General features: G+C 38.8%; 2 protein-coding genes across 16 annotated transcripts in view; one reads left to right on the top strand and one right to left on the bottom strand.

Moving 5' to 3' along the window:
• Window positions 1–5,914, top strand: part of JADE1 (jade family PHD finger 1) — a 155,868-nt gene extending 149,954 nt beyond the window's left edge. For all 10 annotated transcript variants that reach the window (XM_053403418.1, XM_053403414.1, XM_053403421.1 and 7 more), the window contains one exon: window positions 1,336–5,914. In XM_053403418.1, coding sequence (XP_053259393.1) covers window positions 1,336–2,237 — 902 coding nt within the window. In that variant the 3' untranslated portion in view covers window positions 2,238–5,914. The remainder of the gene's footprint in view (window positions 1–1,335) is intronic.
• A 1,027-nt stretch (window positions 5,915–6,941) lies between these two features.
• SCLT1 (sodium channel and clathrin linker 1) overlaps window positions 6,942–12,702 on the bottom strand; it is a 50,339-nt gene continuing 44,578 nt past the window's right edge. For all 6 annotated transcript variants that reach the window (XM_053403405.1, XM_053403404.1, XM_053403408.1 and 3 more), the window contains one exon: window positions 6,942–7,346. In XM_053403405.1, coding sequence (XP_053259380.1) covers window positions 7,278–7,346 — 69 coding nt within the window. In that variant the 3' untranslated portion in view covers window positions 6,942–7,277. The remainder of the gene's footprint in view (window positions 7,347–12,702) is intronic.

The raw sequence follows: 12,702 nt of genomic DNA, 5'->3' as shown, positions 1-12,702 counted from the left end.
ATCACCACAGCCAATCACAAGCAAACAATCACACCCTAGGCCAACCCCAACCTCTCTCACCACCAAAGGAACACAAGTGAACAACACAAGCAACGCTGACACCAAACTCTACATACATTAAACATAATAGAAACACCGCCACCCGACCCCACCCCCATCCACCTTCCCTCTCTCCACCCCCCCTTTCTTTTTTCTTCTCCCCCTAATGCCTCAACAAATGAAACGGATTTGTAAAAATGTTACATGGAAGAAGAAAAAAAATACGAGGCACTACACTTCTGTAAAACAAGAAAATCCTTAATAAAAAATATTTTTTTAAAAAGAAAAAGACTGAAAAAAGAGGGAGCCCTGCTTTACTCCTCGGTTTATAATGACGGGATCTGTCATTACATTCCCTGGTGGTGTTCTTATACGACAGGTGTTCTTTGTATAAAGCTTTTTGATCAAGTATAGTAATCTAGGTTCTAGGCCCATTGTCTCCAATTTGGTCCATAACAGCCCCGTCAACAGTGTCAAAAGCAGCCTTGTTATCTAGGAAGGCCACATAAAGACATTCTTTATGAAGCCGTGTGTACGTAGCGGCTAAGTGAGATAACACCATGCAGTTGTGTAAAGTGGATTTCCCTTGCCTAAACCCTGCCTGCTCCAGACCTATGATGTTATTTTCATCAAGCCAAGTAGTTAGTTTATTTAGCAGATGTTTAGTGTACAATTTCCCGATGTTTGACAATAGACTTATTGGCCGATAGTTGGGTGGCAGCTTTTTGTCACCCTTTTTAAAGATTGGGATAATTCTAGATTGCTGCCATGAGTTAGGCATGATACCAGATCTATCTATCACAGTGAATAGATCCGCTAGTATCGGAGCCCACCACTCTGACTTGGCTTTGATCAGTTCAGATGGAATAGCATCAGAGCCGGCAGCCTTTCCTGCTTTCATCTGATCAATTAAACTTGTAACTTCGGTAATAGAGACAGGGGGCCACTCATCTGTGAAAGTAAAAATGGCATGGTCCTGACTGTCAGGTGGAATAGAGTCATTGAAGAAAACCGCCTTGAAATACTCTACCCATGACAAAGATGGAATCAATGTCAGCGAATCATCCTGTGTCTGTGGGGAGTCTGCTACAGCCTTCCAAAATTTCTTATGATTTTTTGTTAGGATGGCTGAGAGTAGCGTATCCCAACATGCCTGATTGTATCTTATCTGGCTAAGCTGAATAGTTTCCCTGAGTTGGGATCTGGAGAAGTAAATGTCAGGCAATCAACTGACAATCAAAAATGCTTGAAAGCTGCTTCAGATAAACATTAACCCATTTGTCTTTGTCTTTCCAGGCATGCCTTCCTCCTCCTCCTCTATGGAAAATATAATGCTCTTCAACAGTACACCACTGGGCCCAGATGCACCTCAGATAGAGGATTTGAAATGGCACTCAGCTTTCTTCAGAAAGCAAATGGGCATGTCATTGAGTCACTCTTTGAAAAAAACACAGAAGAGAGAGCGGATGAGGAGGAGCTCTGGGCACGATGACAAATCTTTACTCAAGCAGCCCAGCCAAAGGGAAGGCTTTGCAACTCCCAGTAGCTTTTTCAGTTTTGAAAAGACCTTTGCAGAAGCACAAATTGGATCAGCACAACAGAAGAATGGAGTTGTTATAGCAGACCACAGGAAGAGAAGAGACAATCATTCCCATTGTGATGTGATGAAGGTAGGACTGAAAGAGAAACCTTCTAAACACAACCACAAACCCTTGAGATCCAACGAACTGTCTCAGAGGCAGTTAGAAAACAAAAGGGCTGTGAACCACCCGAGTGGCAGGTCAGCGCCCGGAACCCGGAGGGATATAGTGCCTAAATGCAATGGATCTTTTTTCAAAATAAACTATAATCCAACTCCGGTTAAAGTGCCTACGACACCCAGAAGCCCTGTGAAAAACTGGGGAGGATTTCGAATTCCAAAGAAAGGAGAAAGACAACAGCAGGGAGAAGGGCAAGAAGAGATGTGCCGCCAAAACTCTAACTATCCTTACTCGGGCCTGGGTCGAGTTTCCCCTAAAGATAGGGCCAAAAGCAACCTAAAGGTGGACAGCGAGAATGACGGGTACGCCCCTGATGCTGAGATGAGCGATTCAGAAACTGAGATGGCTGAGAAGAAATGCAGGCAACAAAGGCTCAGTTCAAATAGCACTATTCCTAGGAGGACAGACATCATTAGGAGAAGCATCCTTGCCTCCTGACTAGAGAGTGAGACACAATAGCAGGACTGGAGTCAGTGAAGCCCCAGCCTGGAAAAATTATCCACTCTGCATTATTTATTGGTGTGACAAGGAAGGGGGGTCCTTACACATGGCTACAATATAAGCCAACAGTGAGCCTGTTTTTTCCGGGCTGTAGAAATATGTTTACGTGCACTTGACTAAGAGTTTGTCCTCCACCCGTCATGTCCGTGAGATTACAACCTTCTTTATTTGCAACTTTCCTGAAGAAATCACCTGAGAAGATGACCTTGCTATGCCAATTGCTCAATAAGATGAATACAAATTAAAAGATGAAATAAATGGGGGGTAGATTCAGATGGGGAAACCGATTTAGGTGGATAGCACTGAGGATTTTCCTCTGTCTCTGAAAAGCACAAGCTGTTAGTACACAAGGATAATTTACAATGGTGGTTATAATCACCCTGCACCGCATCGTCCACTCTAAATTGTCACTTTCGTGATGCTGTGCTAGGACTAAGCCCTAGTAGTCTGCAATTTTTGTTGTTTTAGAATTCAGGGTGGTGGTGGGTTTTTTGGCAGCTTTACGAACCCCGGAAGAGTTTTCACAAAAGCCCATCAAGCAGGTAAGAAGAATTTACCATGACTACTAAGATACCTGAAGGGATAGAACCAAGCTGACCAATTGTGAAAACAGTAGCAGCACAGTGCTGTTCTGAAGGAACTCAGACTAAGAGTATGAAAACTACCCAGCTCCTCAAATTTGGAGAGTATGTCTTAAAGTACTTTTTATCTTGTTCTGAGAAGGCAGGCAGATTTGTAGCCTGCTATATTCTGCTGGCACTGCCCATCCAAAATATGATGACAATTCAAGTGGGAAAGACTCAGTGCGTCTACACTGCAAATAGTATATAGTTTTTGCTGTCATGGTTCCCCTCCTTCCTTGTCTGCTCCCCACCCCACCCTGAGAATTATAACTCTCTGATGGGCAACAGATTTTTCAATAACTCATTCTCAGCATCTCATCACACAATTCCCAGGTTTTTGGGGAGAAGCCATGACAGGTAAACAGGCTGAAAATTTGCTATGAAGATATGCCCATGTTTCTAAAGGCACTAGTCAGCAGCCTTTCCCAATGTGCACTAATGGTATGTGTTGGGATATGCAATTTTCTGACACACAAGGGTTACTTTAAATAAAAAGAGAAGGATGTAATAAATATATATATATTTTGAATACAATGGAAAGGCAATAAGATGTGAGTAGCGCTTTACATTCAAGCCAATTTAACAACATGATTTTATGATAAGGATTCGATTTGACCATGGAGGGGCTTGTGTTCTGATTACATCATTTTAAGAATTGCAATAACTAATGAGAGTAAGCCATCAGCAATAAGATGAACAGATCGTTCAGAGTCTTTTTTCTTTTTTTTTGCACCCATAGAGTGTGTGTCTCTATCGCGAGTGCATCTATAATACACATAACGTAGTTTTAGGCTGCAGTAACTTTGGGGACTGAACTTTGATGTAAAATCAGACATAACCTAGTTATAAGAAAGTTTAAGCAGCTGTAGGTGTTTTTTTAAAAATAAAAATGGACAGCCCTCCCCCCAGTCCATCAGCAGAGGTATTTAGCTACTTCACTTGCAAGAAGTGGGTTTACAACTATGAAAGAAATGTTGAAGCCTTGCAATTTGACTTGAGTCTTCCAGGGGTTTCAACAGAGAACTGGATTGCTGCTGTTCCATCTTGCTATGCAAGTCACTGAATGATCAAAAAACTGCTTGGGGAGGTTGACACAGTACATGTTCCTTACATGCAAGCAGCCCTGGCCTTCTCCACTTGGAAAAATGTAATGTGTGTACCTGTGAATCAGATATATTTAGTAGGAGTTTGCATGATGTATTTTGGGAACCAGCCCTCAGAAATCATTCCTATTTGCTTCTGGAACAGAGGTCATAATCCTAAAATAAACTAAAACAAATAAACTCTTTAAGATTTAGAAATTAGTTGTGGGCTTACATCATCTCCATTTACTCTTGGCTCCTCTCAGCTTCTTGTTTGGCACTGCCCATATTTACAATATTGCTTGTACTAGAATCAGAAACCACACTTGCAAGTGGGGCTTCCAAATCTAGTTTGGAGGGCATATTTCAGATGTTAAAGCAAACTGGTTTGTGCTTAAACAGGTAGCTGAAAGGGGATCCATGTGTGGGAGGGAAGGGAAATGTGCAACTTTGTGGTTTGTACATGATTTTACAAACAAATGTTTGGAGGCGCACCTGAAGTGAGCCTTAATGTAAGAGCCAGCTGCTGTTTGCACGCTGGAGTTTTGGCGCATGCATAGAACTTCACACAGGTAGGGGCTATTGCAAGTGCTTAACCAGAGGAATTCTCCAGAAGTGAAGTAAATAGAACAAGTCCCTCCTGCACACCTCTATTCTCAGTGTACTCCATGCCTAGCTTTGGATCAGAATAAGATTAAGACACTGAGGCCTTGATTCTTAACATGATCAAGATAGTGACAACAGATTAGGATACTGGAAATGAAAAAATAGTGATATGAAAGATGTAGTTTTATAAGGCTTTATTGCTTCTGATTAAACTACTCATATCTTATAGGTATGTTGACCAGGTTTGCTGCTTTAAAAGCAGACATGTTCTTGTTAAAATATGGGAAAAGAGGGACATGATTAATTTACTTTTCAATACAGTAAGTGTTTTGGGTGAGGGTTGAGTGAAATATTATCAGTTAGCCTGCCCTGTAAGGGTGTTGTTGTTCATCAAGCCATAGAAGGAATAAAATAAATTTGATTATAAGTAAACATTATTCAATGTTATGACTTATTTTGAAAGAAATATCATAACATTTGCACTATTAGGAATGATAGCATTTGTGCAGAACAATGCCTTACCTGTTTTGCTCCCCACCATGTTTAGGTTAATAAGCTTTCTGATTTTGAATAATGCTGAACCAAAAATTAAGAAAAACAAAAGAGAAAAATAAATTGTGCTTTCCCCCATAGCTGCAGAAATATGGGAAAACATCAGTATGACCAACTGTACAAGTTCCATGCTACTCTAAGCACTCAGTAAAATAAAAATAAAATAAAGCAGTAATCCTTACCTACTACTGCATTCATTTTGTTAATATGGAAACAGCTGTTATTTCTTGTTAGGTGTCACCTTTTTCTTTATGCAGAATGCCCAAGACATTTCTTGATTTTGATTGGTGTACTACATTGAAATGTAGGCTTAATAAACCCTTCTGTAATGACCTGGAATGCTATCTATTAGGTTTTGGGGATGGACACACACACACACACTCCCTAAATGAATGGAACGTTATACATGTCTCATGTGTACAAATATTATTTAAAAAAACTTTTAAAAACTTTCATTGCTACATTTGTAAAACCCTGTACAGAGGATTTTTCACTATGTGCCTAGCTTTGGTGTCCATTTTGCTCAAATTTGAAAACAGGTGCATGATGACAAAAAAAGATAGAATCAGAAATAAAGTATATGTAGAGATGACTATTTTATATTACATGGCCCAATCCTGTATTTATTTTCCTCCCTTTTTGAAGTATTTATAAAGACCTAGTTGAAGATGGCTGTATTTTTTTGTTAAAATATTTAGTAGAATTGTGCCTTTGTCTGTATGTGAATAAATGCTGTACATTTTGCAATACACGTCAAGTGTTATGATTTGACATCTATGCTGCTACTTCCACAAGATTCCAGAAGCAGAAAAGCTTTTCGGCTAGACTTACTTTTGCAACTGGTGCCAAGGTGGCCCATCACTTTCCATCCCTACTTGGTGGAAATGCGAGGAGTCTGGATTTTCTCTTTGCTCTTGGATCTAATCTTATACTGAGGATTCCCCCTTCTCTGTTCATCTCAGTAGACTAAGGATGAACAATAACTCATCTCATTCCTTGTCTTTCAGCTCATTGCAGTCTTCCTATAGTTCTTTTTTCTCCAACCCATCTCAGTGAAGCTGGCCTTGGCTCGCTGCCACCTCTTTGCTCTCTTGTCTCACATTCCTTCCTACTCTCACTTCAGTGACTCATGCTTACTCCATACATTTTACAAGGCAATCTCTCCCCTATTATTGTATTGTAAGAAGCTTTCTTTCTCAATGAAATTGTGAAATTTAGCCATTCTTTTCCCCTCCTGTAAGTACCCACCATGGTACTCCACTATATAGACCCAAAGTCTTGTGCTGCACTTGCAAGCTCTTGCCAATTTGGCTAAGGTGCCAGTTTTCTGAGGCAGCTCTATCAGATAACAGCCTGCACTCCAGCAGAAATAGAACCCAGGGTTGCAGAAGGCCAAAGTTTCCCTGTCATGATGCTAAATTCCTTCCCATTCACTCATTTCTGAAAGGCTAATTCCCAGCCTAGTTACTCAGATGTGTGTGCATTGGAAACAGATGTCTCAAGCCATAATGCTAAAAGCCCTTTTGATTCTTTGGTAGTTCCTACATTATACAACATGGAAATGCAATAGTATTCTGAATCCTGTAAATAACAACTTTGAAGTATTCATCTGCAATAGGAACTGTTTGTATATCCACAAGAATTTGGGGAACCAGAAAAGAGTAGTCTTACTAGTGTCAATTAACATCTAAGGAATAAATAAAGTAAAAAAACAAATAAAATAGCAATTTTACAAAGGCCAATTTGTTTTCAAATTCAACACCTTACATGGGAAAAAATAGTTTTAAAATGCTGAGTTTATTAACACAACATTAGGTACTGTCAGTTGTAAAAAACCTTAAAATTCAGCAATTGTGTATTTCAAACTTTGTGGCAAAGTTTTCTACCATAAAACAAAACATGTTATATAAGGGAATCCACCTTTCCATCTAGCTTTAATTCACTTCAATATGTATTTGCAGTTACCCGCTTAATGTTTATCGTGAAGAAGCCACAGTGATTCTCTTCTCGGGTAACAGTGATGCACATTTTTATAGAAGTCACTCTATGCGTGATATGTCCTAATGCTGCTCTTCAGCAGCCTCAACTTACATGTTGCATGGAAGAACAATATATTACTTGCAAGTATTTTCCAACTCTATCAAGGAGGCAGCCTTTTTCCTCTGCATTGTAATTGCACTGAGCTGTAATTAAAAGAAAACAAAACAATAATTTGTTTCTTCAGTAGGAATCTTTAAACTAATTGGATTATAATGCAAGCTGAAGTACAGATAAAGTGAGGGAATTATTTTATTCTGCTTCTACAATATACTTAAGGTGTGTGTGTATGTGTGTGTGTGTATATATATATATATATATATATATATATATATATATTCAAATGATTCCTAAGTTTTTTTCTGAATAGTTTATCGAGTGAAAGCCACCTTCATTATGAATACATAGAGGAATTGCACAGTTACCAATTTTAAGAGTTGCATACCACACTTCATGGATCTTGGGATAAAAATCACCACATAAAAGAGAAAAGCACAAAATGCATAATACAAATAAGAACAAACCAATAACTTCCCATCCTGTCCCCACGTACAGCTGAACTTTCTTCCATGGAGATATTTTGACTTTCATCCCAACAGAGAAAACTGAAACACTAATTTGGTTAAGACTCTGATTCAGCTCTTCACAGGGGCGCCGACTTATAAAAAATATTGGGGGGGCCCATACCGGGGTCCTGCCCCGGGAAGTTTTCTAAATTTTAGATGAAAATTAGTGAGTTTTAAAGTTTTTTTAAAGTATTTTAGAGTCATATGATCAACATTAGAACCCCGAAAACTCGACTCTCTATAACTCCACACTCCGGGAAACTCGACAAGCCTGAAACACCTTTTGGCTTTGAAAAAAGAAACAAAACATAAACACGCACGGTATTTTCGTAAAAAGCTAATTTAATTTACAGTAACAATTATGCTTATAGACTATTACAGAGCAGTGAATATATAGCTCTGAAAAGACTGAAATGATATTTAAATAAATCCTAAACTATCATTAAAAGAATAAAACATAAAATATTGCTGTCACACAGTAATAGCACTTTGATTAATAAGTGAAATAGCTAATTTAAGCTTACTTTGAATAAGGCTGAGGGTTCATTAAATAAAAATAATATCTCAAAGTTAATGCTTTAATACAGTTAATAAAGTTAATACAGTATGCGTAATACTGTATGTAAATACTGTAATACTGTATGTAAATAACGGGCTTTAATTGGGTCTTTAGAACCAAGTGTCTAGAGTGTCTTTAGAAAGGTGCAAATGTCGACCGTCTGACAGGATTACTGAATATGAAGTCGTTGATGACTGGTCGGATATCCAATTCATCCAAAACATCTCGATGGGCTTGAAGAACAGCCAAGTTGTTCAATCGCTTCTGTCCCATTGTTGATCGGAGATATGACTTCAGACGTCTAAGGGCGCTAAATGACCGTTCTGCTGTTGCTGTCGTGATTGGAACTACTTGGAGAAGCTTAATGCACTTCACTACTTCACATAACATTTCTCCAATTGCAGGCTCTTGTGTAATGTACTTTCTCACATCACGCATGTTTTTTAAGACCAGTTGTTTTTTATTAGCGATATCGGCTAACATATTCAAGTGTAAGCGCAGTCTCTCAATGTCCAGGTCATTTTTGAAAAACTCAGTTGATTTTTCAAAATTTGTTTCACCTCTGTTTACTAAAAGCAAGCACTCTTGTTCAACTGCAATGACCTGTGTGAATCCAGTCGATGCAAACCGCTCAGTAATGCAAGATTGCACCGTTTCACAAACTTCAATGTAAATAGCTTTGTAGTATTCCTTTGGGGTTTTGAAAGTGTGCGGTGAGCTGGCTTCGTTGTTTTCATACTTCTTTGGTATACGTCGATTCCGAGGAAGCGAAGGATCATCAACTTGTGAAGGTTTTTCTTTTAAACACAATTCCCAAAAGTCTTCAAAACTATCACGCCTTCCATTCAATATACAAATCAAGCCCTCATATATTTTTTCCAGATCAGAAACACTTAGATGAGGGCATTGAATTTTTTCATTGACATCCTCTACTGGGTTCATTGCATGGCAATAAAGACGTAAAAAGAAATAAGTTTTGAATTGTAACATTGACTCAAGGTAGCCTGCACATTTATAACCTGCCTCTGTTTTGTCCTCTGCAGAAAATGTTTCAAAAAACTCTAGAAGTTCTTCAAAGTTTTTCAATACTCTCAAGATACTAGAAGCTCGCATAGTCCATCGAGTCGGGCAAAGGGGTCGTAGACCAGCTTGGCCGTTGGCCCTATCACAGCGTATGCTTCTGAAAAGTTCCATCCTTTTGTTGGATTCCCTTACGGTGTTTATTAAGTCCTTGGCTAAGGCCATAATATCCCTCATAGACGTAAGATGGCGGAGACTGTCTACAACTGCCAAGTTTAAACTGTGAGCAGTGCAGTGCACATAACGTGCTTTTGGTTGTATATCCAAAACTAACTTTTTAAGTCCTTTGAACTTGCCTCTCATATTCGAGGCACCATCATAGCACTGTCCTCTTAAGTTATCCATTGACAAATCAAAACGAGCAAATACGTCTTTTAAAATACTAAACAGAGTTTGTGATTCAGTGTTGGGGGTCTCGTATAAGCCAATAAAGTCTTCGTTGATAATTAAGGAATCATCATCGACAGTACGAATACAAAATGACACTTGTTCGTGAAGCGAAGAATCACTTGTTTCGTCAACAATAATAGAAAAATGTTCAGTCTTCTTGATTGAAGCCAATACTTTTCTCAACACAGACTTTCCTAGTAGATCAATGATCTCGTTTTGAATATCGTGGGACGTCCACTTATACCCAGAACGCCCAAACCAATCTTTTAACTCAGGTACGTCATTCTTTCGGAGTTCCAACAATTGAAAAAAATTTGAGTTTACATCTTCGTGCCCTCTAATTGCTAGTCCTTGTCGGCATAAAAATAGCACGGTAGTAAAAATTGTCTCAAGAGCTAAACGGCCTTTCTTCATATCACTATGTAACTGTTCATTCAATTGGGAGGCCACACTTCGGTTAGTGATGGAATTTAGTTTCAGAACACCTTCTTTATGCGTAAACGTATTTTCATGAAGACGGAATTTTTCCAAAGCCTTTTTCCAGTTAGAAAACCCTATGGAAATAAATGCATCTTCTTTTTTTGAAGAAAATTGTAATAGATTTTTAGCATCTGCCTCTTTGCAGGTTTTGCAAAAAACTTTTTTGGTACATTCTTCATATTCTAGCCATGTATATTTGATCAACCAAGACTTCTGAAATGATCTTCCCTTACCGGATTGTCCAGGTTTCGGCTGTGAACGGTTCTCGGATGAAGACAACGCAGCAATTGACGACACAATTATTGTCGGAGGTTGACTTACAGTATCATCAACTTCCAAGCGTGCCTTTTTGGTTACAAATTTATCCATTGCAAACTTAATTCACAATACACTGAGACTAAAGTAAACGAATAAAATATAGGGGACGGGGACGGCCACAACGTAGAAGCTGGCTAGGCTGGATGGCCAAGCTCAGTATTATCTACACTGACCCACTGTTCCTAAACTGTGGCACCGGCCAAGCCAGCTCAGAATTGTCAGCACTGGGTAAGGTTCCACTTAAAATTAAAATTGCTGGCTGTGACAGCTGAGTCAATCTCGCCCTGACTTAGCTGTAACCTTACTCTTTAGGATTAAACAGCGCCTATTCCAATAAAACGTACCCCGGTAGCTGTGACTCAAATCCCGTTAACGCTAGCTCAGGCCCAGATTATTATTATTATTATTATTATTATTATTATTATTATTATTAATGAATATGCTATTATTAGTTCTCTAACTATATCTAGAATTGTGTTTCTATCCAAAAGGCTCTACTTAAAATTTCCCCAAATCAATTAATGAAGCAACAAATTCCTAGTGAAAGAGAACCTTTATTTGTTAATTAAGGCAACAAATTCCCAGTGTAAGAACCCTTATTTGCTTGCAGGCTATAATTTTTTAGCTAGAGGGAGGAATGAGAGGCTTAGTAGCCAGTGCCAAGAATCACCGCTAAACCAGGCACTGTGCCCCCTCAGCAAAATTCACGTAGAGTTATTTACAGCATTCAAATTGCAGTCCCAAACCTCCACTCTACTCGGCACTGAGGCAAAGCAGGACAAATTCCGCCAATAAGAACCACGAAAGTGAATTAATTGCAATAATCTATATGGCCTCTACCTTATGCAGAACCTTATGCAATTAAAATCCCCAGCAATTAAATCACTTATGCACTTAAATCCCTTGATTCCTTCTGAAATTAAATCCAACTAGCAAAATTTATTTTATCTTATTTTGAATATTATTATTATTATTTTATTTATATATATATATAATGCGTTCAACTGTTTTTTAAACAGAAGGGGTGGGTACTGTAGGCAGGGGGCAGTAACTGCCCTTGCTCCTGATCAAGCAAATAAATTTAAAGTAACCACTAAATAAAATGAGTTGGCCTAATGAACCAACTTCCAATTAATTTAAACGGAATTAAGTAATTAAATTGGCCTGCAATAATAAATACTGTTTCTTAACAACACACTAAGGCAATGAGGTAATTAACTAACCAAAGGACTTAAATCAACCAAATGAATCTAATCACCAATTAAATTAAATTGATATACAATCAGAATCCAGCAGCAATTGATCTTCCCTTTCTCTTAGTCAACCAAAATGAATTTAAAGTTCCAACCAAATGAATTAAATTACCAAAATGAATCCACACTCGATAAGTTTAAATACAACTGGAATCAAGCAATAAGTTGACTACTGCAAGCACTTATTAAAGCAATCAAATTTATTATATTTCAGGGTTGCATATATATCCTTGGAGCGCTAAAGCCCTAATTAAAGCGCTTTAATATAATAACACTCAGAGTCAAACCTCTATGAGCTCTTAAAATGCTTAACTTAAATAACTTGTTCTCTTCCAATCCACCAATTGAGCTATATTGTCACTTATAAAGCCTAAAGGTTATGAAAATCGGCCTCCTGTGCTTAGCTTTAGAGAAATAAACAGCAGAAGCACTCACACTGAGCACTGAGTATCCAATTCCCACAACAGAGTGCCTCACCTAAAATGGCCGCCGGGCCAAACCACGTGGTTAGCTCAAAATGGCGACCGCAACTTCCTGGTTACCAAGCAACACAGCTATCAACTTCCTGTTCCTGGCTGCCAGCGTCCTGCCTCTGTGTCTGAAACAATAAGCCTCAACCCGGGCGCACTGAAGAAAAGCTCCCCCCCCACAGCACCCTGTGGGAGCCGGCAAATCAAATCACACTACACAATACACACCAGGCACACACCTCACTCCCCTTTTCAATGCTTCAAGTCGAAGACCTGTACTGATTTAAAGGAATATTCCCACAAAAATTGCCCCTATTAAGATGGCGGCCGTCCCCCTGGTCACGTGGCTCCTTAAAGGGCTATCAGGAAGAGATCGTTACTAAGCA

The sequence above is a fragment of the Podarcis raffonei genome, chromosome 9 (assembly GCF_027172205.1).
Source record: "Podarcis raffonei isolate rPodRaf1 chromosome 9, rPodRaf1.pri, whole genome shotgun sequence".
NCBI lineage: Eukaryota > Metazoa > Chordata > Lepidosauria > Squamata > Lacertidae > Podarcis > Podarcis raffonei.
The sequence above is the reverse complement of the archived record's forward strand: the minus strand, read 5'-3'. Positions and strand labels throughout refer to the sequence as shown.